This window comes from Tachypleus tridentatus, chromosome 6 (assembly GCF_004210375.1).
Source record: "Tachypleus tridentatus isolate NWPU-2018 chromosome 6, ASM421037v1, whole genome shotgun sequence".
Classification (NCBI taxonomy): Eukaryota; Metazoa; Arthropoda; class Merostomata; order Xiphosura; family Limulidae; genus Tachypleus; species Tachypleus tridentatus.
The window spans coordinates 59,268,104-59,292,543 of NC_134830.1; the positions used below are offsets into that span (position 1 = coordinate 59,268,104).

General features: G+C 30.9%; 1 protein-coding gene across 3 annotated transcripts in view; it reads left to right on the plus strand.

Moving 5' to 3' along the window:
• Positions 1-24,440, plus strand: part of l(2)05287 (WD repeat-containing protein l(2)05287) — a 47,789-nt gene extending 23,349 nt beyond the window's left edge. Inside the window, exons 2-12 of one of the 3 annotated variants that reach the window (XR_013029079.1) lie at positions 2,073-2,257; positions 4,582-4,760; positions 11,836-12,022; positions 12,670-12,761; positions 13,547-13,633; positions 15,648-15,808; positions 17,250-17,300; positions 19,390-19,524; positions 20,493-20,567; positions 22,556-22,644; positions 24,063-24,085. Coding sequence is in view for 1 of the 3 variants with exons in the window: in XM_076505022.1 (XP_076361137.1) it covers positions 2,073-2,257; positions 4,582-4,760; positions 11,836-12,022; positions 12,670-12,761; positions 13,547-13,633; positions 15,648-15,808; positions 17,250-17,300; positions 19,390-19,524; positions 22,556-22,644; positions 24,063-24,309 (1,413 nt within the window). In the remaining 2 variants the exon portion in view is untranslated. Of the gene's footprint in view, positions 1-2,072; positions 2,258-4,581; positions 4,761-11,835; positions 12,023-12,669; positions 12,762-13,546; positions 13,634-15,647; positions 15,809-17,249; positions 17,301-19,389; positions 19,525-20,492; positions 20,568-22,555; positions 22,645-24,062 lie in introns of those variants that run through there. The other 2 variants (XM_076505022.1, XR_013029078.1) reach the window with 2 other exon arrangements.

Genomic DNA, 24,440 nt, shown 5'->3' on the forward strand with positions numbered 1-24,440 from the left:
ATAACCTATCTTGTTTCAATTTTTGCATTTGAAGAACTTCCATTTAAAATGTAACAAGAATTAAAGATATAGCTAAGCAAACAAGTCTGTTTGTTCTTGGGATTGTGTCTCGAGAGGACTGCTTTGTTTCGCACTTATGCTGGTTATCCACAAAATAATTGGTGTTGCTTTCAGATGTACATTTTATAACATAAAAAATATAATGGACCTAAAACAAAATGTCCAAAAACTACAATTGAATTTACTTTTTAGTGAAATAGTGACTTAAATCAACTCTTCTTAAGATTTCCATGTACATTACTGTCTTTGAGTACCAAAACAAAATAGAAAATTGTAAGATTCATGTGAGTTAGAAACTGCTATTTCTATTTCTTATGAATATGGCTTGTAGTGATGTCAGAAATAATTGTAGACATGATTTGAAAGTCAGAAATAGGATGGTGTGTCATGCATTTGTTTCAAAAATAATATTTCATACAGTAAAGGAGATTGGATGTTCAATATTATGTGTTATATTCTGGGTTGTTGAAATCTGTAGTTTGCATATCTAATTTAGTAGACTCTGAAATGCTCATAAGGATATAAAGAAAAAGTAAAATGGGAAATCCAAGCTCCAAGTTGTCGTGTGACATGGAGTTCAGGATACAAAGAATTTATTTAAATAGTTTCTCTGTTTAAAATTAACTCATTAAAACTTAGATATTAATAAATTTATAAATTGTATTTTTAAACCAGTAAAAGCTTTATTATTATGCAGCATATTCCTGACCTGGTCAGTGCCAAATAGATAAAAATCCCAGTTACAAAAGTGTTTTCTTTATATATTGTAATAAATAAAGAGGAAAAAACAAAAGGTGACAACATAAAGAAATTATGCCTGTGGAGGTAAATCACCTCAAAAACTGTTGCCACAAAAATAATATCCAATCATAGTTTTTTAAGTTGGTTTATCTCCAAATGTCTAATTTCAATATATTGTAATGTATTCATCAATTATATATACTGGTAAAAGCTTGTCAGTTTAAGGTTCAGGTTTTGAAGGTCACAAATAGTAATTTAAATATTAATGAGCCACGGTATAGGTGGCTTGCAACTGAAACTGTAAACATAGCATTAAATTTGTAAGTTCACACAATCCTTGTTCACAAGAATATCAACAGTAGGATCCACTGGTTAAAATATGTAAACTAAAGAGTATGTAACTGTAGTACCAAATGTTGTATGAAGTTAGAATATAAACCGAAAGAGAGAGCAGAAAACAAAAATTGGTTACTCTGAAAATAACTGAACATGGATAGACTAAATAAACTATCCAGTGAACACAAGGAAACAACACAAATACTTTTTTCAACTGTTCAGTTTAAATTTCTTTAAAATAGTAAAACTGATTTGGTAGGAGTGTTAAAACACATGAAAAAATATTATACTTTTGATTATGGCTAGAATCAAGAACAACAAGTTGAATATGGTAGGTGAGGGTATGGCAGGAGTAGATACTATTTAATTTATACAAATGGAAATGATTTTTAACATGAGGTCTAGAAATTATGTATATATGTTCACTGAAATCCCTAGTTGATGTAATATTTTTTCTCTCCCTACTTAATGTTTGTTTTGATTAGTTTATATTTTTTTATTGATAGTGCCTATTCATCAGCATTGTATTTGACTCCTAGAGACACCTGATATTATATAATTAAATTTTATTTAATATTTAGATGGATGTAGTGTTTGTCTAAATGTTACTTATTGTTCAGTAACTGTTCATTATACGCAACACTCTTCATTGGTAAAAGAGTAGTCCAAAAGTTTGCAGTGGGTGGTGATAACTAGTTGCCTTCCCTTTAGTCTTACACTGCTAAAATAGGAATAGCTAGTGCAGATAGCCTTCGAGTAGTGTTACACAAAATTCAACACAATTGGCTAAAGTAACATAATGCATTTTTTACCTGTTTGATATCTGGTTAAATTTAGTTAATCAAAACAGCATAATTGCAGTATATATTTTGTTTATTGTTTAACAAAGTTGGCTAAGATGTACTCATTATGATATTCTTTTATTTGATACATAGTTAGATATAGTTAACCAAAACCTTGCGACCCAAGAAAGGCATCAATGTGTCATCAATAGAGAGGTAACTAAGGCTTGTATAGATAACAACGGTGAATGGCTTGGAACAGTTGAACTTCGTGATGATGGGGAGACAAATATAGAGATTAAACTAAAATTTTGGTGGTTTGATTCACTTCCTCAGAGGTAAGTAAATTTGCATTTAGTTCAGTTATAAAACTCTTTGTTACTTTTATATCACATAGGGTAGTTGTATTTGTAACTATTTGTTTGAAAGGTGACCAGCATAATTCACTATTGAGGATTAACTCTCAAATCATGAACATTTTTTAACCATTTGCTAGTAATGAGGTTCATGTCTTACATTATACTGAATAATTTTATGTCTTTGCCAGTTACAATACACTTTGTAAATAATTGAATAAATGTAGGGTGAAATTTCTCATTTACTATCCAAAATACAGTAATAATTAGTGGTATTAATAGCAATGTTCATATCTTTGTTTTTACTTATTGTGCAACTCATGTTTAGAGACACTGTAGTCAACAAAACTATGTATCAGTAATCACTTTCATCTTTAAACAGTTATAGGAAATGTGTTGGAAAAGTAGATGTCCTTTATCTTGATAATTCTAGGGTTAAGATGGTCTATATTTTAACTAGACTTGTGTTTTAATTCATGTGACATTGGTTAAGAATTACTGCAGCCAATCTTCCAGAAATTCACAAGAAAATGAATAACATTTTAAAATCTGACAATATTTGCTTTGTAGGTAAGTATATCTTTCAAAATTGGTCAAACCAGAAATTTAGATAAAATTACCTCAGAGGTTTATTCATGGTTTCTCAGGAAATTTCTGTGATGTTTTGTTTCAGTGTTCTAACATTATGAAAAATGTGCAGTTTCATGAATGATTGGTGAGAAAAATAACATAATTAATAGATGCACCAATTTTAAACATTACAGTGACTTAAATATTAACATCTAGTTTACCTGTCACAAAAAATACTTGTATATATTGGCATGGCTGAGAGTTAGAATGAGGGGTTTTAAGTTTTATTATAGTACTATTCAGTATGATTCATAACATAGAAGGAACAATAACTGCTTACTTTGACCAAAAAGGTACACCAAAGACAGAATAATTTAGTATGACCAAACAAATACACAAAAGGTACAATAATACTTTATTGTCAATCCAGTATGTGAAATAAATTTAAAGCTTTAAAATAAAATATGAACACTTTATATTAAAAGCAGGCAATGTTTTTTCTTAATTTCCAATTAATTGCACAAATTGATTATTTATATTGGGATAACCAGATAAATAGTTTAATTTGTCAATGCGAAATTGCTACATAATAACCAAATTGTAAATTTTGCATATGTAACAAAGTGTAAAGTAAATGCAGTTAATTGCATTGTAAATGAGTGAATGACAACTTGTAATATATACAGCATATATAATGATTATCTAATAATACTTTTTTTTTTCAGTATACTACAGAATGTAGTTTATTATTAGCTCAGTCATGTAAATATATAGTCTATATTTCAGTTGGTGAAAAAAAATTTTTTTTTTTTCCTCTATCTCTCTTCATTGTAGAAATGGTCCAATCTTTGGACCTGTTTTAAGCCTAAATGAAACTTTGCACATGGAGTATCATTCTGTTCTTATCATGTATTCCAAAAGCTGAAGTGTTGATGTTTGTTTTTATCATAATTAAAGATATCTGTCTTTATGTAAATTCATTAATCATATTAAATACATTTTGTGTTGTTTTAAGGTCAATCATATATGACTAGAACACATGTGTTCACTCTCCTCATTGACACTTCATGATTTATTTCTCTCAATAGTAAGTAGTTTCATGGTAGTGCTTCTTGGCCTTGAAACACTTAAAATACAACTGAGTTGTTTTTTCTTTTGCAAGCACTTTCATTAAAAAATCACAAGTAATTCTAGTATCTGGAATAAATGCTTGGGAAGAAAAAATCTTGTCTGTGTAGTTTATTCTTAAGTAGGTGTCCAAAATATTTTGATATATAAATATAACACTGCATATGTCTGTGTGTGTACATTTCTTGTGTTTTGTTTGAGTTTTGAATTGTTTTTAAAGAGTTTGTAAAATCTTGATAGAATTTCTCACTTTTGACAATTAAAAGTTCTCAGAAAATTTTATGTATTTATAATAGCTACTTCTTAATTCTGCAATTAGTCCTATATTCTCAAATAAAATTAACTGATTTAGAATTTAAATGATTTTGAATGATCAAAAGGTGAAAAAATTTTATTTTCATGAAAATGTTTTTAAAAAAGCTGCAATTAAAATATGAAAAATTAAATATGCTTAAAGATATAAAGTGTGTAGATTTTATAATATCATGACATGTATTTGTGCTCTCTTTTCTTTGTACAAGGTGTTTCATGCATTAAAGATCTAAGCTACCACATTTAATAAGTGTAGTAGAGCAAAGCACTTACAAATGGTATAATTCATTTTACAGCTTCACTTTAAACACTTGTGTCAATCTTCCTCATCATAAGAAAATCTATGTTATCAAATTTAAACCAGTATATAAATATCAAGATAAGTCTCTGAAACAGCCTTTAGCAGTTACGACGAGTGAAGATAGAAAATTCAAACTATGGGGCTTAGTTGATGATGCTGACACAGACATTCATGGTACGTCTGAAACTTTGTTCCACTTGTGAACTGTTATTCGTATACTTCATAGTGTTATGTGGTCAACCAAATGATGTATGTGTGAATGTCTAATGATAATGAATATTTTTGGGCTGTTGTTAGAATAAAGGAGATTTATGTCAACATTTATGAACTACTGGCTGAAGTCATTTATTCTGTATAAAGACCCTTCATTTATGTTCAGTGATATAATTTTTGTGGTCTGTTCTGATATGCTAATGTTTTTCATTGGTTTCATTAACTGAAGATTTAAAAAGTCAGAAGTGGCTGTGAAAATTGCAGTAAACATTATCTTTGTCTAACAGTTTGTTTGACACTTGGGTTATATGATTGGTTTGCTTTTGTTAATTGTATTTAGACTTGCTGCACTACTCGGAAACACTTGTAATTTAAATTATGCTGGTAGACAAACAACTTCCACAAACCATATAAATAGGTGTGAAAGAGTGTTTGTAATTGTGGTATGTTTTGGCAGAGCTTATGGTTATTAGTGATTTGAGATGTAATGTATAATAATGATTTTGTGAGGCTGTACACATAAATATAGGTAGTTTTATTTTAAAAAGGTATAGTGTACCCTGGCAAAATCAGTAGCTAAACTACAGATAAAAGTTATATGATAAAGCATTTATAAAGAATTGTCAACTGATTTTAAATATACATTCGAAACTAAGTGAAACTATTTGTTCTCCAGATGCTTCAAAGCTAAATAAATTTATCCCCTAGTTATCTTTAACTTCAAAATATTTACTATAAAAATATTGTAATACAGTAAAACTTGTCTAAGGCAGAATTGTACAGGACCAAGTAAAATTAGACAGTGAACATGCATTTCGTTAATTATATGTAATTTTTGAATGGAACATTATACTTGCTTAACTCAAGGGAAGTAAGACTTTTGTGAATAAAGCAGGGGTAGAAATATTCTAACTTTTCAGCAGGACACGTGTCCTGCTGGACAGTGAAACTTGTCGGGCATTTGAAATTTTAGCAGGACACCTCAAAATTGTCACTGGACATTACCAAAAACAAGAAATCAAGTACAGACAATTATTATATAAAACAGAATCATTTTATTTATGGCACTGAAACATTATTTCAAAGCAAGTAGCAACAAGCCTTGTATCCATAAAAAAATGACACATCAATCTAACTTAGATTTAGTCATCCAACACTAAGACATCAGCTGATGTAGAGTTAGTATCTCTATTGAAACATTATATCAAAGCAAGTAGCAACAAGCCTTGTATCCATAAAAAAATGACACATCAATCTAACTTAGATTTAGTCATCCAACACTAAGACATCAGCTGATGTAGAGTTAGTATCTCTATTGTCATTACGTGTGTGAATTTCATGTGGACACACAAATCGTCTGGTATTTTATTGTTCTTCCACCAGGATTCTACAGACTTGCACAGTAATTCTGTGCTTGCAAGATCACAGGTCTTATTCTTAGCTAATTTTATTGTCATCAAGTCATTAAGAGAATCATTTATTAATTTGAACTGCCAGTCATCCTTAATAACTGCCATCTGGGAAAATCCATGTTCTGGTTCAGCAGATGACACGGAAATCACCTGCATGAGGCATACCAAGGCCAACACTGTTGATCTTGGGAAAGGTTTACTGTCCTCAACATTAATTTGGCTTAACATGTGGGCCCACAATCCACTTGCACTACTAGCCAGGAACTCATCTGATTTGGCAAGTCTTGTGGCTTTGAGCAGTGTCTCATGTAAGTCAGCTTGGCAAATATCAGCTGCAATGTTGAAACCCTTAGCTTCTAGCAGAGCATCAAAGTTGTCCAATAGTGTCTGGAGTTTATTATGGCCATAAGATGACAATGCTTCCTTGCTTTTAGGCCATTTGCTTGGTTCAAAAATTTGAAAGGCACCAATAAAATTCTTATCAAATTATTCGAATCTCTCATTCAGATATGTGAAAATTTTACCTATGAAGATGGCAGTTTCTTCAGCCACGGATTGAGCAACTGTCTCTTTTGTGGCACTTTTTGAGCCTCTGGCCCTTGTCTGACCACTAATAACAATCACCTTTCCTCTATGTAACCACTTGCCAGTTTGTTAACATGTTGTGAGCTCTTTAACAATTTTCTGGGATCTCTCAACATGATTCAGATTGCCCAGCTTCTCTTTGCAAACAGTGAGTTTGTCAGAAACAATGTTCACAGTAGCAGAATTGTCTTGCATTTTGAGACTAAGAGATGTCAAAACAGGCTGAACTGCCAAGAGTATGTCCATGTACAGGATGAATTTAAGGCTTGTCAAAGTACTGTATAATCTTGCAGCTTTCTGTCCACGTTCCCCTTTGTCATGCAGCTTTACTTGATACAGATGCTCCGCTAAAGCTGGCCAGTCATGAGAAACTGACTTCAGAGTGCGCTCTTTGTAGGATACCCACTGGGTTCCTGTCCCTTTTGTTGGCTTTACCAGCTTCTTTGAGGCCAGCCCAGTTCTGTGGCAAATTGTCATAAAACTTCCATAGGTTTTCTAAAAAGGTTTGGATACTATCAAGGTAAGGGATGTCCTTGATGATCTTCTTAATTGCAAGTTCCAATCTATGACTAACACAGTGGATCCCTATCAAATAAGGTTTTTGCACCTTCGATCTGTTGACAAGTCCTTTATTTGTGCCAAAATTGACAGCTGCTCCATCAGCTGTTAGGCATACAGTTGATTCAAGCCAGTCGGGAAACTTGCCATATATGGACAATGTTGCAAGTACAAAAAATTAGTACCCAATATTAATTACTTTCTGTAAAAAAACAAAAACAAAATGTAAATTTGTACTTTGGAAAATTCAATTGCTCCATTATCTATCACGCTATTTGCATTAGGTTAAGCTTCAATTCTGTCAGTGGTAAATACATGGTTCTTCTTGGTTTAAATCAATTGAAAAATGCTTGAGTTTTCACTGATGTATATTAATAATGGAATGACTATGTAAACCTGAATTAAAACACAAATGTACATGAAATATTGTCCATTTTAATTTTTCTTAATTAGGAATTCAGGATAAATCCAGAAAATTCTCATCTCAGGTAATTAAGAAACCTTTATCTGAACTAAGTGTCTGTAGCAAGTGTTCAGAATCAGCCTTCACAGCAGACACAGGAAGTGGGTTACTGGGTAACAGTCACTGTCCAAGTATCTTACATAGACTATCTCCTGCTCAATGTTAGCAGTGTCTGTTGAGCCATCAGTCATAATGTCAAAGAATAATGAGGTGTGCAGGTAAGATCTGACATTAATTCTAATTGTTTCTGCAATATACTTTGTAATGATAACTGCTTGTTTGTCATTGGCATAATGTTCTGTTAAGTTCATACCAAAGTTGTGCTCCTGTGACAAAACACGTTTTGATAGGTAACAGTTTTTGCTTTAACACTTGGGCTTGGGTCAACAAGCTTGGGTTTTTTCACTGGGGTTCCGTAGTATTGTCTTTTGATTCATTAGTCTTGCTTGTGAAGCCAAACTGAAATAGATCGTGAGACTCCCGTTTGAAAATCTTTGAATGGTTTGGCATTTAAAGCCATATAAAGGGCAGTTCTGAACAGCACAAGCAAACGATCTTTCTCAGTCTGGTTAAGTTTGCTCAATTCTTTCATCATGGGAGTTAAATCAGGTGTTTATTTTACTGTCTTAGCTTGACAACTTAGACTGTGGGCGTGACTGTTTTCATGCTCCTTAACAGCACTTGCTCTCAAATTGGAAGATCTTGGTATGAAGGTGTTCTTCTGCCTTCCACTACTTTGGTCATATTCCTGACAAATTGAGCAAAATATCAGTCCGGTAGCATTATTATACTCCAGCCATGGTCAGCTTCTATTCCATTCATCCTGGAAACAACGAGTAGGCTTAGCGCTAGTACTAGCTGTAACAGTTTTTGCTTTAACACTTGGGCTTGGGTCAACAAGCTTGGGTTTTTTCACTGGGGTTCCGTAGTATTGTCTTCTGATTCATTAGTCTTGCTTGTGAAGCCAAACTGAAATAGATCGTGAGACTCCCGTTTGTTTACTATCAGAAGCCATGGTCAGATCATCGTGAATGTTTGGCAGTCACATGACTATCCGGACGGCACTGATAAGGCAACCTAAAAAGTGCATTTTGTGAGTGTTCACAACCGTTTTTTTAAAATTTGCTTTTTTTTTTCTCTTGAATTAAATCTTAAATTTTGCAAGTTATTTTCCACTCATTATAGAATATACTTTTAAGCAAAATCTTTGGGCTGTGCATACACAGCTTTTGCCTCACTTATTTTTGAGGGGACGATGTATTTGTGTCCAATATGTTAAGAATATAACCACCTGTCACAATGTTCAGGAATAAATGGGAAAGTGCTGGTTAAACTTGCTTTTTTAATGGACATGTTCGGCTTTAAATAGAAACTTTCAAACCATGTAAAGTTATACTGTTTATGCTATATTTATTAGAATAAGAACAAAAATAGACATTCAACATATACATAATTATACAAAATCTTAATCAAATTTATTTAAAGAAAGTGTCCAATTTCAATTATTTCGTTTTTTTTTTTCTCGTGTGGTTAAAAGAGAACGCCAATTCTGCTGCCTTTTCAGGAAGTTTATTTTCCTCCATTTTTGCATACAAGTTGGTAGCATTAATATAACTTAACACTTGCGATGAAGTAGGAATTTCTATTTCTTCACTATCTTTTCCATTTTGTTCATCTTCTGAATCTCTCGCATTGTTACCATCTTGTGATTCTATTATAGATTTTAAATCTATTTCATCAGTTTCTGTGAAAACATTCTTGTCAACATTCACAAAACTTTCTACGTTCACAGAATTATGTACGTCAGTCTTCTCAGAGTTTGGATTTCACTAGAATCATCATAACAAACAACTTCACAATTTCCACCATTATCAAGAATAAATCCACAGTTTTGAAAGCACTTTACTATGCATTCATCTTTTATGCATTTGATTGAATTGTATCTAACACGTCAATTTTCATGGTCATTTCACATGCTCTCTTACAGTTGTCCATGTTTGCAATAATATGCTGAAGCATCAGTTTTCTGTATTTCAATTTTATACACTGTAAAATTCCATTACCTAGTGTCTGTAGAACTGATGTTGTACATGGAGGTAGAAAGACTAAACGAACATTTGAAAGTTGAACTTTTGGGTGGCAAGTTCCATTAACTAGGAAAAATAGAATATTCCTATTTTTCTTGTTCCATTCTTTTGTTTAATTTGTTCAAAAATTCCTCGAATATAGCACGTGTCATCCACGCTTTATTATTCTCTTTCCATTTCATAGGAAGTTGATTTTTTCTTAAATTTATGAAACAGCGTGGATTTTCACTTGTACTTATTACCCATGGTTTCTATCATTTTCCATCAGCAAATGCAACCAAAAGTGCAGTCAATCGTTCTTTCGAATAGTGACCTCCTGAATAATGATGGCAGAAAAAAGAACAGAATATATTTAATCAGTGCTTACTGTAACACAATGTCCAAGAATTTATTAATATTTAAACAAATTATTAATTACATAAGAAATTAATATTTAATCAAAAACATTTTTCTGCCTTACTCAGGTTCTAAACCTACTTGTTGATAGATGAGGTAGGTGAAAGGTAGTTTTTCATCTGTGTTATGCAGGTTCTGTTAAGAGGACTTTTTATGAGAGAAATCTTAAGATAATGCTGCAAAATTTTGATATTTTTGGACTGCACAGGTTTCCACCCTGTGCAGTTTTCGGCTTAGACAGGTTTTGCTGTATTATCAAGTTCTTCTAAGTGTTGCACAATGCTAGTTCAAATAAAATAAGATAAAAAAAAATGGTTTTAAAATAATGTGATGTTAATTAAAATTATAAACTTAATTCTGGTGTGTAATGGCATAAACAAAATTGATAAAACTTGCATTTCATTAACTTAATCTAGTTCACACTGAAACATTTGTTTGACTAATTGATGGTATTACAGCCAGCCTGATCACCTCTGCTGTTGGAAGAAAGATATTATTAGCAGATAGAAAATATATTGTATTTGAAATATTATTACATTTGTTTACTTTAATTCATAAGCTCTTGTAAATAGAACAAAGCAATTAAATTCGTAAAGTTTGTCATTGTTACATTAGTAAAAGTGTAATGAAAAAATTAATGTTTAAGTTATGGATTTTTTTTTAACCTTTGAAGGAAGAGGGGTTATATTGTTAATTAGTAATAAAGTTGTCTAGAGGCTGGATCATTCACATTTTTAACATAATTGTGAATTAATCATAATTTTCCTTTCCACTGATAGAAATATTGGTTAGGTAGTATTCTCATACATTTTGTTAAGTACAGTGACTTAGAAAAATTATAACCACAAAGTAATTGATCATATTGTATTTGTTTCTGTTATATAAAGGAAAGTTTATGTGGAAGAATTAGAAATTTCATGAAATTAGCAGCATTTATAGTGTTTTAGTTTTCTTGACATATAAAATCTTTCCTGAATAAATTATATGATACAAGAATATATCTGCATCAATTAGAACTGGGTGATTGGTGTAATTTGCTAATTGATTAATTGTCACTGTCATTAAATAGTTACACTCAATTAGTTGATTATTCTCTCAAGAGACTTGGGTAGTTGGAATAATTGTAAACACTAGTTTTGATTATTTTTAAGTTGACACTAATTGGTTAAACTGAAAAAAGTAGAATTAGTCAGAAATAATGATGAGAAACCATATTAGCAGTCTTTTGACTGTTTAGAGACTTGGAATAATTAAAAACACTAATTTGCATTAGTAATTGAGGTAATTGCTCAGTTCAAGTTATAAATTGGTAAAATTTGTTTTGCTACCATATAATACTAGTTTATTTTACTTTTCATAGTTGAAAAGTGAGCTTTTGTTTGCCTTTTATTACTCAGTGTGGAAAATGGTTTTTAACATAGTGTTCATTTAAAATTCAGGTTTTGATTTTTATTGTTTTATAAATCTGTTCATGTAGTCTGTTTTTTTTGGTATTTTTATACTTGCTGGTAATTTGTAAGTTTTAATTTTATTAGGTAAACAACTGTGTTGGAACTGTCAGTCTGTTGGCTTTTACCGTAACATGGTTGCCAAGGATGCTGATTTCTCCACAGATGGGTCCCTTCTTGCTGTAAGTTTCGACCACATAGCTACACTTTGGGAATCGGAGACAAATGCTTTAAAGGCAACATTGTGTCATCCAAAAAGTGAAGAAAATATCAGGTGAGCCAATTATTATTAAAAGAAAATAATTGGTTTTTATTCACATTTACTTGTAGTTGAGCACAAAGCTACACAAAGGTCTGTATTGACACTGAAGCTGTACGAAGAGTTTGTTACTAAGTTTGTTATTAACATTATCTTATTTAAGTACTTCACACTACAGTGCTTTTTGAAATTCTCAGGTTTGATCAATTAAATGGCAGCTGATAAGAGAAGTGAAAAAAAAAAATTTGGTATTGTTAATTTCAATGTTACTATGCATGTGGTGTTTTTCATAAAACAAATGAAGATAACATGTAATACTCATTTTCCTCTATTGAATCATTAATTTTGAACAAATATACTTTATTAGAAATTCTTATTTTTTCTGTACAAAAGACATTATGTTTACTGAAGGTGTGCTAAATTTTGTGAAGATAAATAATATATCATTAAATAATATATTGATACAATTGTATCACGGCATCATGATACAACACTTGTACTGCTGTATCATCACAACTTTAGACATTAAGATATATCCAACTTTCTGTATTACATACAAATTACAGACACATACAGTTGAACTTTTAAACAGTTTTAATAAATAATGCTTGTTTTTTACTTCTTAAACAGATACAAAACATCTTTATTTGTTTTTTAATTAGCCAAATATTGTTTGGTCAGAAAAGTTGCTGTCACCTGGTGGTTTGTGCAACCCCTACTTCAATCACTGTGTGGAATATTTTATCTTTGACAGGTATGAATACATGTTAACTGTGTGGATACATACTAGGTTAAAGGTTTGTTATTTCTCTAATTGGAACACGTTGGTTTCTGCTTTTCATGTGTGTCATTACATAATTTTTTAATATGTCTGTTTTGGTTTTTTGTGTATCATTACCTTAACTTTTAACATATATCTGTTTGTTTGTTTTTTTTGTTAATTCTCAGTTTAAGTGTTTAGTAGAGAACTGTAATCAGTTGAGCAGATGCACCAGCTGGATCTTAATAAGGGTTTGTTACATGAAGCCTTCCTTGTGTTGGGAGGTCTGCTGAACTTCTAGTATTATCATAATGCTGGTGTAAACATCCAATCATTGAATGGCTGGCATTCAGTATTCCTTCTGTAGTTCTGATCAGCTTGGAGTGCATTAATTGCCCTGTCCCTTTGAGACTGAGTCAATCATTGCATCGTGAATGCTGTGAATTACATTTGTTTTATTGGTACCATTTTAAAAGAGTTTGGATGCACCGTTTTGAGGTGAGGTCATTGGGATGGTTGTGTTGGCTCGTGAATGTTGGACAAACAGCAGATTTGTACACTTCATTTGGTTCACCAAAACTACTGAAGCATAATCATCAACACTGCCTGTTTTTATTTCATTGTTTAACTCAACAAACAAATGCCATAATTTGGATTAGTTTTGTTTTCCAACAGCAACAAAAATGGTGCATTTTAAAATTTATCTCAGCATGTATTGGATTTTGTTTTTCCTGGTTTTAATTGCTCAGTTTAATGTTTTAACGTGTTTCCTGTTTCAGTGGCATGGAACATCCAGTGTGAAATTTGTCTCCTTGCTAGAGATCTATCCTCAGATATTATGGCAACTTTCAGTAAAGACAAAACTTGTAAGCAAGCAGTTTGTTAAACATTGAAATTTATCCTGTACTGTTCTGTAATATTTGATGATTGAGCATGTTTTATGATTTTCTTTTATTGTAAAGACTTGTTTTTAATTTTTTAACTAGCAGGTGTGTTTTGTTCTCATAGTGTGAACAAAATAAAAATATTTTAATGTGTGTTGTTTTTAATATAAGTTTTACTGCTACTCACTTTAAATAAAATGAACTGTAAAAAATCAGTAGTTAAGCTTTATTGTTACTAAGTAAATAGAACTTTCCAGTATGAAAAAATGGAATTCAAAACTTGTTATTTATGTGTTTCTACCCAAGATACATAAAGAAGTGTTAAAAAATAAAATTAAACTAATTTCTTTATTACTTATGATTTTTATAGTAGGATTATGTTTTAAAATCGTAAAGAAGGTTGAAATCTGTGTACTTGATAGTGATCACATCAGAGACTGAAGCACCGTACCTGTTTAAAAAATATTCCTTACTGTACAAACTGTAATTTGTAAAAAAAAACAACTTATAACAAATAATTAAACTAAAATGAACTAATTTCAGTAGTGTTTCACAATTGCAAATCTTGAAAGACAGAAATATAATTTGATTGTTGTTTTGGAAATCTATTCAAGTACATTTTTTGATAGACTTGGCTCAATGCATAGTGTGGTGTGGTTTCAATGTGTACACAGCTTTCATTTATTAATAATGTTCTTTGTTGATGTGTATACAAACTTACAATTATAAACTTAATTAGAACTAAAGAAAGCATGTACATTTGTCAAATATTTAATGTTACATAAACTGTTTTGGTTACATGTCTTGTATAAGCAACTTGGTATCATTGATAGTTGATTTCAGTTTGAAAACCTGTATATGTAAAAGTGTAGTTCAACATCAGATATCAGAAGCTGATTTGAATAATTTTAGTCATCTGTTCAAATGTTATTAAAAGTCGTTTTTTTGCTACCAAATATTTTATACAAGATTATTAGCATTATATTAATTGAAAAAATTCCATTTCGATTTAAAGGGTATAACTGATGGTGTATTTGTTTAATGACAACTCATATTCATTTTTACAGAATTACTTAAGACTGCTTCAGATGAACAGTGAAATGTCTAACAGAAGTATTACATGAAAGTTTTGGTTTCCAAAAAAAAATAATTATGCTTGCTGAACTGATAGTTATTTAAGAAGGATGTTCTTTGGTCATTTTATTGTAATATTTCATCTGTATATGTGTATGTATTTAAGTATTATGTTTGTAAGTAGAGTAGAGGTGTCACAAATTGTTGTGAGAAACTGGCTGACCCAGATGAATGTCATAGTGGAACTCAAGAGGAACTACCAAAGATTTGTTGAAATGGATAAGCAGTTGAAGGAACTGTTTAAGTCTGGTAGCCATTTTAAGTTTCACTTCTTTAATGGCATGAGTGAGGGCAAGAAAAAGTGAATAGATTTTAACAAAATACCTGAAGCTGTATCAAATGAAAGTGGAATTTAATGACACACTTAGCATCGGTATTTTTACATCAGACAACAAAACCGTGCACTTCAGTTTAGAGCAGTGGAAGGGGGTGGTCCATGCTCCCCTTCTAATTTATAACTGTTTTTTATTTGTGTTTAAAAGTATGCCAAGTGATATTATAGTCAAGGGTTCTGAGGATATTTATAAGTGAATTAAAAAAATGAGACAGCATTTATTCAGCAAAATTTTAAGAATACAAAAAAATTATTTTGTTATTGATGTATGTTAAATATAGCTTTGAATAAAATATAACATTAAATTAATTATTTGCATTTCAGTTTTTCTGCAGTTGACTGAATGAAGTAATTACTGTTCACATCTGAAAGTGTCATAAAGTGTAGTTTTTTGTTTTTTTTGTCTCAAACTACTAAACTTTAAACATTTGTGACTGAGTGAGAGGCTGGACAAACTATATTATTTTAAGTTCTTTATATGAAATGAAACATGAAGGCATCCTTTGCATCAGTATTTTTTGTTTATAGTGTATATCTTCAGACCTAGCAATCCTGAGCCTGTATACATCCATGAAAACATTACTTGTGATTCAGTTCTTGGTGCAGCATTTATTCCAAAAACAACTGTTTCTAGTGGTGACCTCTGGTGGCAATGCAACAGTCAGCTGTACTTTATGACAGAGAAACAGGTATGAGTTAATGCAGTAGTATAGTGTTGAAAAAAAATTATGTTGTATACCTTTATAGAAAAAGGGAAAGATGCCCAACAATAAAGTTAATGTTAAGATTTTAAACTCATAGGTTTACATGCTTTAACACTTATCATGGCCTGGTTGTTAGGGCACTTAAATCTCAGTTTCCATACCTTTGGTTCATATTTTATCATCAAACATACTCTGTTTTTCAGCTGTTGTAGCATTAAAATGTTACAATCAGTCCCACAACTTTGTGAAAGAGTAACCCATGGGTTGGCAGTGGATGGTGATAACTAGCTGCCTTCCCTCTAGGCTGTCACTTTTAAATTAGGAATGACTAGTGCAATGTGTCATCGTGGAGCTGTGTGAAGTTCAACAAAGAAACAAATACGTGTTTTAAGACTAATTTTCTTCCAGTATACTGTGATATCTGGAACTTTTACATCTCAATCTTAACATTATTACTTATCAGTAAATTATATCTTGTAATATAGAATTGGTTAGTTAGCATTTCTTCTATAAAAATTGAAAATTGTTTGATAACCGTTAAAAAAGTGACTGATACCAAAAAAACTTGCTGGTCAAAAATTCCACACCAAAATTCTAATTTCTCTTAGTTATTTAATTAAAAGAGTAATGTATATGCATGCATAGAGATCCATTTACACTTAATTGAGTGTAGAAAGTACTTTGCATTGCAAAGACAATAGTCCCCCAGAGCACCCCCATATCAGACACCAGTGTGAATCTGTTTATTTTATTTATAGGTGCTTAGAGTATTAATACTAACAGAGTTTTTATTCGGGGCCTGGGAGCAATATCACTGAGTTTTATTACTTGCCCCATTATACAAGGTTTTGAAAGTTTAACCAGATCAGTCACCTTTTACTGGATAAATCAGTCAGTCAGTTAATTTATCATTTTTTGATCAGACCATTTGGCTCAAGGCTTTTGTACTTAAGGTGTTGTTTGGTGTGTATAACACATTGAAGAACATATATTTAACATTACAGTCACTGAGATCCCCAGTCTAACTGTCAGATTCAGAGCTCTGTATACTGAATCTCTTATGTATGTACTTTAGCTGTATCTCTCAATTACAAGGCAACAAAAGTGATCCTCGTAAGTTTTACATTTTATAAATTTTGTGCATTCAAATACAAAATACCATAATAAAAAAAAAATGTTCCATATGCAAACCACAAGTTTTTTTCTCTTAGTATTCTATTATAAAACAGTTTTGGTTGTGTAGGGTATAGAAAGGGTTATTTTTGTTTTAAAATATTAATTCAATATGTATAATAAAATTTAATAAAGGATTGAGATAGGGAAAATATGATATTTAAATAAAAGAAGATATAATCATAGATTTTCTTTCATCTAGCCTTCTGTTTCGTGTTTACATGAAAGTTTTTTGTTTTGTTTTTCACTTCAGGAACTGTTAACTATAACTGATGAACCAGATCCAGAACCTGAAGATTCACAGGTGAAATGTTTTTGGCTATTTATTTCAATTAAATATATGAGTTATGTATAAAAACTTTTTATAGTTTGAAGAAGAGTGTAGTATGCCTAATATGAAGAGATTTATTTTAGGAGCCTGGGCAAAGCTAAGTGGTTAGCTTGCTATACTGGACTGTGGTTTGCATCCTGTTGCCTCACAACTGTGCTCCTCAGTTTGGGGCTATGGATGCCTAAAAAGAGTGACAGTCAAATCCCACTATTCAACTAAAGTAACCCAACAGTTGGCAGTAAGTGCTGTTGACTGTTTATCTTTCATGTAGTCTACCAATTAAAAATTGGCAACAGTTTATTGGTGCAGTTAGCTCTTCTGTAGCTTTACTCAAATATCCTAAATATACACATTTGATAGAATTTTTGAAAAGAGTACATCTTTATTTTCAGTGTTGGTACCTTAATATATTTTTACTACACTTAATGTTCATTACGTTAAGAATAAGAAAATAGAAGCACAGTTTCAGGTCCTTTGTTACATATTTATTTCATCTGTCCAATGGATAGATATTCCAGCTTGTAGGTTAACAAAAGTATTTAATCCAAAGTGTTATTTTCTTAAAAAGGTCTTAGAATGCTTTTTTATATTAGTAAATAATATCCATACCTCACTATGTACATTCTAGAAGTTTATATTCTTTATATTATATTGATAGTAGGTTTTAAGGAACTTATGTACATAATTATTTTAAAATGTGCCTTTTTTGCTAACTTTTGAACTGTTTTAAACAGAACAAGCATGAAATCTAAGGGTTATTCACACTAGGCTGACATAAAATTATAGACTACAAATTTCCAGGCTCTCTTTAATCCTCAACTGTTTAATTAACTACAACATTATGCTCAGATAAATATTTATAGACATTAATAGTTGCATTTCCTGGCCACAGTGACTTCTGATCTATTATTGTAATGGATGAGTCTCCTGATGAATGTAACATTTATATATAATCAAGTTTTTAATGAATAAGCTCGAACAATTCTTAATTTAAAATACATCATGCAACAACTTTGCCCTCCACTAGTACAGCGGTAAGTCCTTGGATTTACAACTCTAAAATCAGGGTTTGATTCCCCTCATTGCACTCAGCAGATAGCCCAATGTGGCTTTGCTACAAGAAAACACGCACACATGCAGCAACTTTAATATCAGTAGTGAAGCTAATGGTGTGTTAAGGTTTTTTTAACCTGAAAGTTGTCTTTTTTTCAGACTAACTTAGCATGCTATCTTTACATTATTTATTTTTTTCGAATTGATATTGAAAGAACAATTAAACTATAGCTTTGCTAGATTGTATGCATTTTCTCAGAAACTATAAAAGTAAAACGGGGTGGAGTAAGTAATATTTAAAAAAAAAAAGAAATCTCATTATGTAATTATGATTCATGTTGCTGTGTTTGATAATGCCCTGTCTAATGACTTTAGAGTAGCTTTGCAATGTCACTTCCATTGCAAAAGACTCCATTTTAATGCCATCATGTCCAGAGGCCACTCCACCTACTTGCATGCTTTCCATAAGCCAATCTAGTATAGAAGGACAGTAGTTTTTTAGCATGTTTCGTTGATTGTACATATACCCAAATGCACTACATTCCGAGATTGACCAGTACATTTTCATATGAAATAAAATTAATACCTATTTTGTCCTCCAGTTACTTGAGGCATGCAATGGTTGAATGAATGTTTCATAAAGCAGATTTTGAAGCTTTTCCAGTTGAAGATCTTTTTGATTATGTTGCATACTGTTGCCTGACATAATCACTATAATTTGCTGTAAAATTAAGTCATTACTGCAGTAGAATGTGTTAGTTTTGATTCTTTTACTATATACCAGCACTATCACTGTTCAAGTATATTGTAAAGTACTGTGGATTTAATAGCATTTTCTCAAACATGGTGTTTGTTGAACAAAATACTGGTCACTACTCTTCCATACTGAAATGATCAAAATTGTTAACATTTAAAACATGCATGCTATTGTTAAATGAAGAATATAAGTAAAAATATGATTTTTTAAAATATAACCAAATTATGATTTGTAACATTTTTAAAAATCTAGCTTAAGTTGCAACAAAATTTATCCACCACACCATTTGGACAACTGATAGCTCGGAAGCATAAGACAGATGTTGAGCCATCAAAACATGAAACTCAACTTTTCCAAGGAATTCTAGGATTAAAAGAGGTCAACCAGGTAAGAATTACTTTTAATTAACAGGGAAATACTGCTAAGTATTTATAACACCAAATTAACATTAAAATTTGTTTATAGTTTTTTTTATGTTTATTGCAGTCAAATATTTTGTACTTGAAAGTCATCCAGATACAGTAGTTTTCTAGAAATTGTCTATGACTTGTTACTTGACAACGAGGCAGGATTACTTTTGGTGCATTACTAACAACTAAAAATGATGAATTCAGAATTATTCTTTGATGTTTTTTGTAATCTGCTAAGGTTCATGTTAGGGTCAGGAAACCTATAAACAGACTGGAATTTTCTCTTGCCAATTCTAGGACCTGAAAAATCATTGAAGTTGAGTATATCTTTAAAATGTCATGAAAATTTCAATACTGTTTTTGTTTAGTTTTTATTGTAAAAGAAAATAATTCCTGTATTAAGAATTGAAATGCAAAACTAAATAGAGCTAAGTGGTTTAAATCAGTACAGATAGACAAGTTTTTCTTTCAACCAATTAATGCAATTCAAGTTATGTATGGTGAGCTGACACAAGGTGCAATGAAACAGTAACATAACAGCCACATTCTTCATTTAGGTACATGTAAGATATGAATCTGATTTCACAGCAATCAAAAGATCCATTAAATCTAAAAATAAGGATATTAGGATTGTTCCATTTATAGTTCTTTTCCTCATTCATGCGTTTAGAATAAAGAGAGGATAAAGGAATGAAATTGTCTTCTCTAAAAATGTTACAATTGAGGTCATACTATGAGCTCATGCATGTATTAGTTATTTATTTAAACAAAGCATGCCACTTAAACAGAATTGTAATTTTTTTTTGATCCATTAATTCATTGCTAGTTAATAAAAACTTGGTTGGTATAGATTTTAATGTATTGCACAACTTAATTTTCATTTGATTTTGATGTCAAATTTAGGAGATTGAGTGTGTGAAAGTTTTGTTTGATTTTATTTGTAAGAATTCGGAAATGGACACTATGTAGCTTTTATTATCTGGAGATACTTATCAGAGAAAAAACACAGCGTGAAAGACAGTAAGTGTGTTTTGTTAAAGTCACTGGAGCTATTGTAAAACTGAACTGTGCTTTATGCTAAAACCAAATATGATATACTTTATTGGATATTGCAAATTTCTCATATTTTGAATAGTAAAAGCTGTTATGTACACACTGCTATTTCACTTTTAATTACATTTTGAGCAGTATTTGCAAATGTTTTTATCTAAATAACAAAATAGTTTTCAGCAAGATAAAACATTTTTTATGAGTTTAGTATGTATACAGTAGTCTATATATAAAAGTTCTTTGCACATGTTTGGGTAAAATGTTTGGATAAGGTTATTTTGTTAGAATTGTTTTGCTACACTAGTTTTGCAGGTAATGATAACAGTTAAAATATAAGTCAGTATCACTAAAGTAAATACATTACAATGTACTAGGTTTTTGTGGTAAAACTGTTCGTAATTCTAAGAACCCATAAGTGAAAGCAAAGAAAAATATGTTATATGTCAACCATGCTATATCTGCCATATCCAGTGCTGATGAGGCCTTCTATCAAATACCAGGGTTTTTCGGACTGGCTGGAATATGGCAGACATATTAATTGGCTAAGTACTAATATATCGTCACTTTTCCTGAACAGCAGTTGTTATGATGTGAATCAGATAAAGGAAGTGAATTGTATTTCATATCAGTTATTTGATAGTGTTTTTAACCATGTGTATGGTGAAAGGGTAGAATGCACTTGTGCCTTTTCATGGCCTTTTTGCAGAGTTACAATCAAACTTTATGGATCAATATATGTGAATAAAGTTACCAAAACAACATAGATTATAATTCAAAGTTTTGCATTATATAATTTTAACTTTTGAATTTTGAAAGGAAATATTTATTAATATTCTGCACATAACATGCTCACAAAAAGAATGAGAATTTTGCTCTTTACAATAATCAGCTAAAGGTTGTAACTTTTCCCTGTGTATTTTCATCTTGTACTTTTTGTGAATTATTATTATTGAGCTCCAAGCAACTGATGGAATTTTTTAAAACCTACTTGTAGCTTAGTTAGAAAATCAATTAAACTATAGTAATTTTGTGACATTATGATGATATTTTGTATTATAAATTTCATATTTGAAATAAACACTTAAAACATTCTAACAGAAAAGTAGGCCTTCTGTGTTCCATTCATGTACAGCAGTAAACAGGAATCTGGTGATAAATGCTAAATTTATTGTTTTTTATATGTATATTTATTTATTGCTACGAACATAAGTAATATGTAAAAATTAGAAATTTACTAGGTTAGCTTAAAGAAAAATAAATTGATCATGATGGTTAGTACAATAGTATGTTATATTAATCAGTTATGTTTGTAATTTGTTGTGTTGTGCTCTTGTTTACATAAATCTATCTGGCTGTTATGCTTCATGCATACTACTCCTGGACAGTTTAAGTGCAGCTGTAAAGCAATAAATCCATATAACCCAGGTTTAAAAAGTCTGTTCTCTTTGGTTGTAAGAAAAATTAGTTTGTGATTATCTGTTACAATGTGTGATCATTCTAGAAATAAAAAAAAGTTTAATTATATTTACTTCATACTTTTCAGTTTTTTATTTTATGTAGTGATAGGGAAGAGAAAGTAAGACACAATATAAATTTTTAGTGAAAGATTTGATGTTCGTACAAAATGTTCTCAAGATTATATAAATGTGAAAAATGTAATAGAGTAAAATATTCTTAACATGAAAATCAACTTTTACTCAGATTAAACAGAGGCTGAGTCAAACTCAGAGTAATTTAGAATACTTTATTAAAAATATTAATATTTTTGAGTATGCAACACACTTTGTAATGTTTATTATCAGCATATGCAATTTCATGAAGGTGTATTTAGTAAACTCAGAATTATAATTAGCATTACTGTAAATAGCTTCATATAAAATGGTTTGTTGCTTAGCACCACTGCAATTTTGGTTAGGGTTAGTAATTTCAGTAATTTTAAACATATTCATAATTCACAGATCCTTGAAGTCCCTTCTCATGTTCTCCCTCCAGTAGGACTTTTGTGCTCAAATTTCATGACATCATTGCTGACTCATCAAACAAGAAAGTAAGTATATAACATGATTGTAATGGATGAAACTTTAACAAATTATGAAAATTAAAATGCTCAACATTGCTTACATTAAGAATATGTACTTTAATCTTAAGACTAATTCACTGATATAAAGAAGAAAATGTATAAGTTTAATACTTAGGCAGAGCTGTTTACCAGTAGTACTGAGAATAGTATATTAGAATGGTAATCTTGTTAAAGATAGTTGTATCTCTTATGATTCTAGCCTAGTAAAATGGTAGGTTTATATTAGGACTGTGACTATAGAATAATGACAGTTTAAAATTTGTTGTCTTTTTTTTTATGGTAATGGAGTTATCCTTAAATGAAAAAAAAAGTTAAATATTTTAACTCCCTTCTGAAAAGCAAACAAAATAATACCTCAATATATCAAGTAGATGCAATCCTGGAGCTTTTTTTATACATTGAATAACTTGTAACCTTAATACTATGAGGATACATTCCAGCCTCCATAACTATTTCATACTTTAAACACTTCATAACTTACCATTTGTATTGTAAGTGAAGACAATTTAAGAAAATAATATTATACAGTGTTAGAACTAGCATAATTATTAAAAAAATAGAGTACTATCGCCATGGCTTCAGTGGGAAAAGGGTGTGGAATTAGTTGTGGGGAGGGGTGACAAAATCCATCAGTGAGGAAGGCCCAAGTTGAGGCTCTTCTTCCTCTTTTGCTATCCATCGGTAGGACAGCAGTAAGTCTTGGATTTACAATACTAAATTTGGGTTCAGCTCCTCTTGGTGGACACAGCAAATAACATGGTGTGGCTGTTCTGTAAGAAAAACACACTCTTTTGGTGAAGAGGAACACTGTTTTTTAGTAAAAGAAACGAAGTTTGGATTGTTTTGCTTTCTTCCACTTTCCAGACACCTATTGTAAAGAATCCTGCCCAATGCATAAAACCTGACAGCTGAGATGAATGTTAACAATTGGTGACCATCTTGATGTGCTGAGCTTACAAATCCATATCTTATTATAATATTATTCATACTTATACCATGTTGTAGATCAATGAATTTATTATGTATTTATTATTTTACTTGATTTTTAGCTTTCTGTGTAAAATATAGGTAAAATCCAAAGTTCTTTATATTGAAACTACAGTTATTGAATATACACATATTGAGGTAATAACATATTTTTTAAAACAATGCATAATAATAATTTTGTGTTGTTAATGATGATAGAAAAATGCAAAGCTATGATTTTTTACAACCACTAATTTGTGAGTGTAATTTATCACATTCCATTTAAATTACTCTTGTGTTTTCCACATGCAGTTCGATGTTGATTTTGTTCAATATTTTCAGTTCTTGTAGTGAGACCATCTGCAAGATTTGCTTTTATATTAAAGAAACCTTTATATGATAAAAGTATTCTTTTGTAGAACGTGGAATGTTCGAGAAAGTGATGAAGAGGATGAAGACGGGAAAGAAAAAGAGACCAGTCAGTCAGAAACAGATGAAGAAGATAAACAGGGAGTCAAAATTGCTAAAAATGACAATGAAACTGAAATAAAGAATGACAAACTGGCTGGAGGTGAATTAAATGTAACACAGGAACAGTTACTAGAAAAGTTAACCTCTGTTGAGTCAGAAAACTATAGTTGGTTAAAAGAATTATGGTGTGCATGAAGTGGCTAAACTGTAACACATTCAAGGATTGACAATCAAGAAATACATGCTGAAGAGGAAAATACACTGTTACAAAAAGTTCCAAGATATTTTGTATATTTTTACAAGAAATAAAAGTAGTGTGTAAGGTT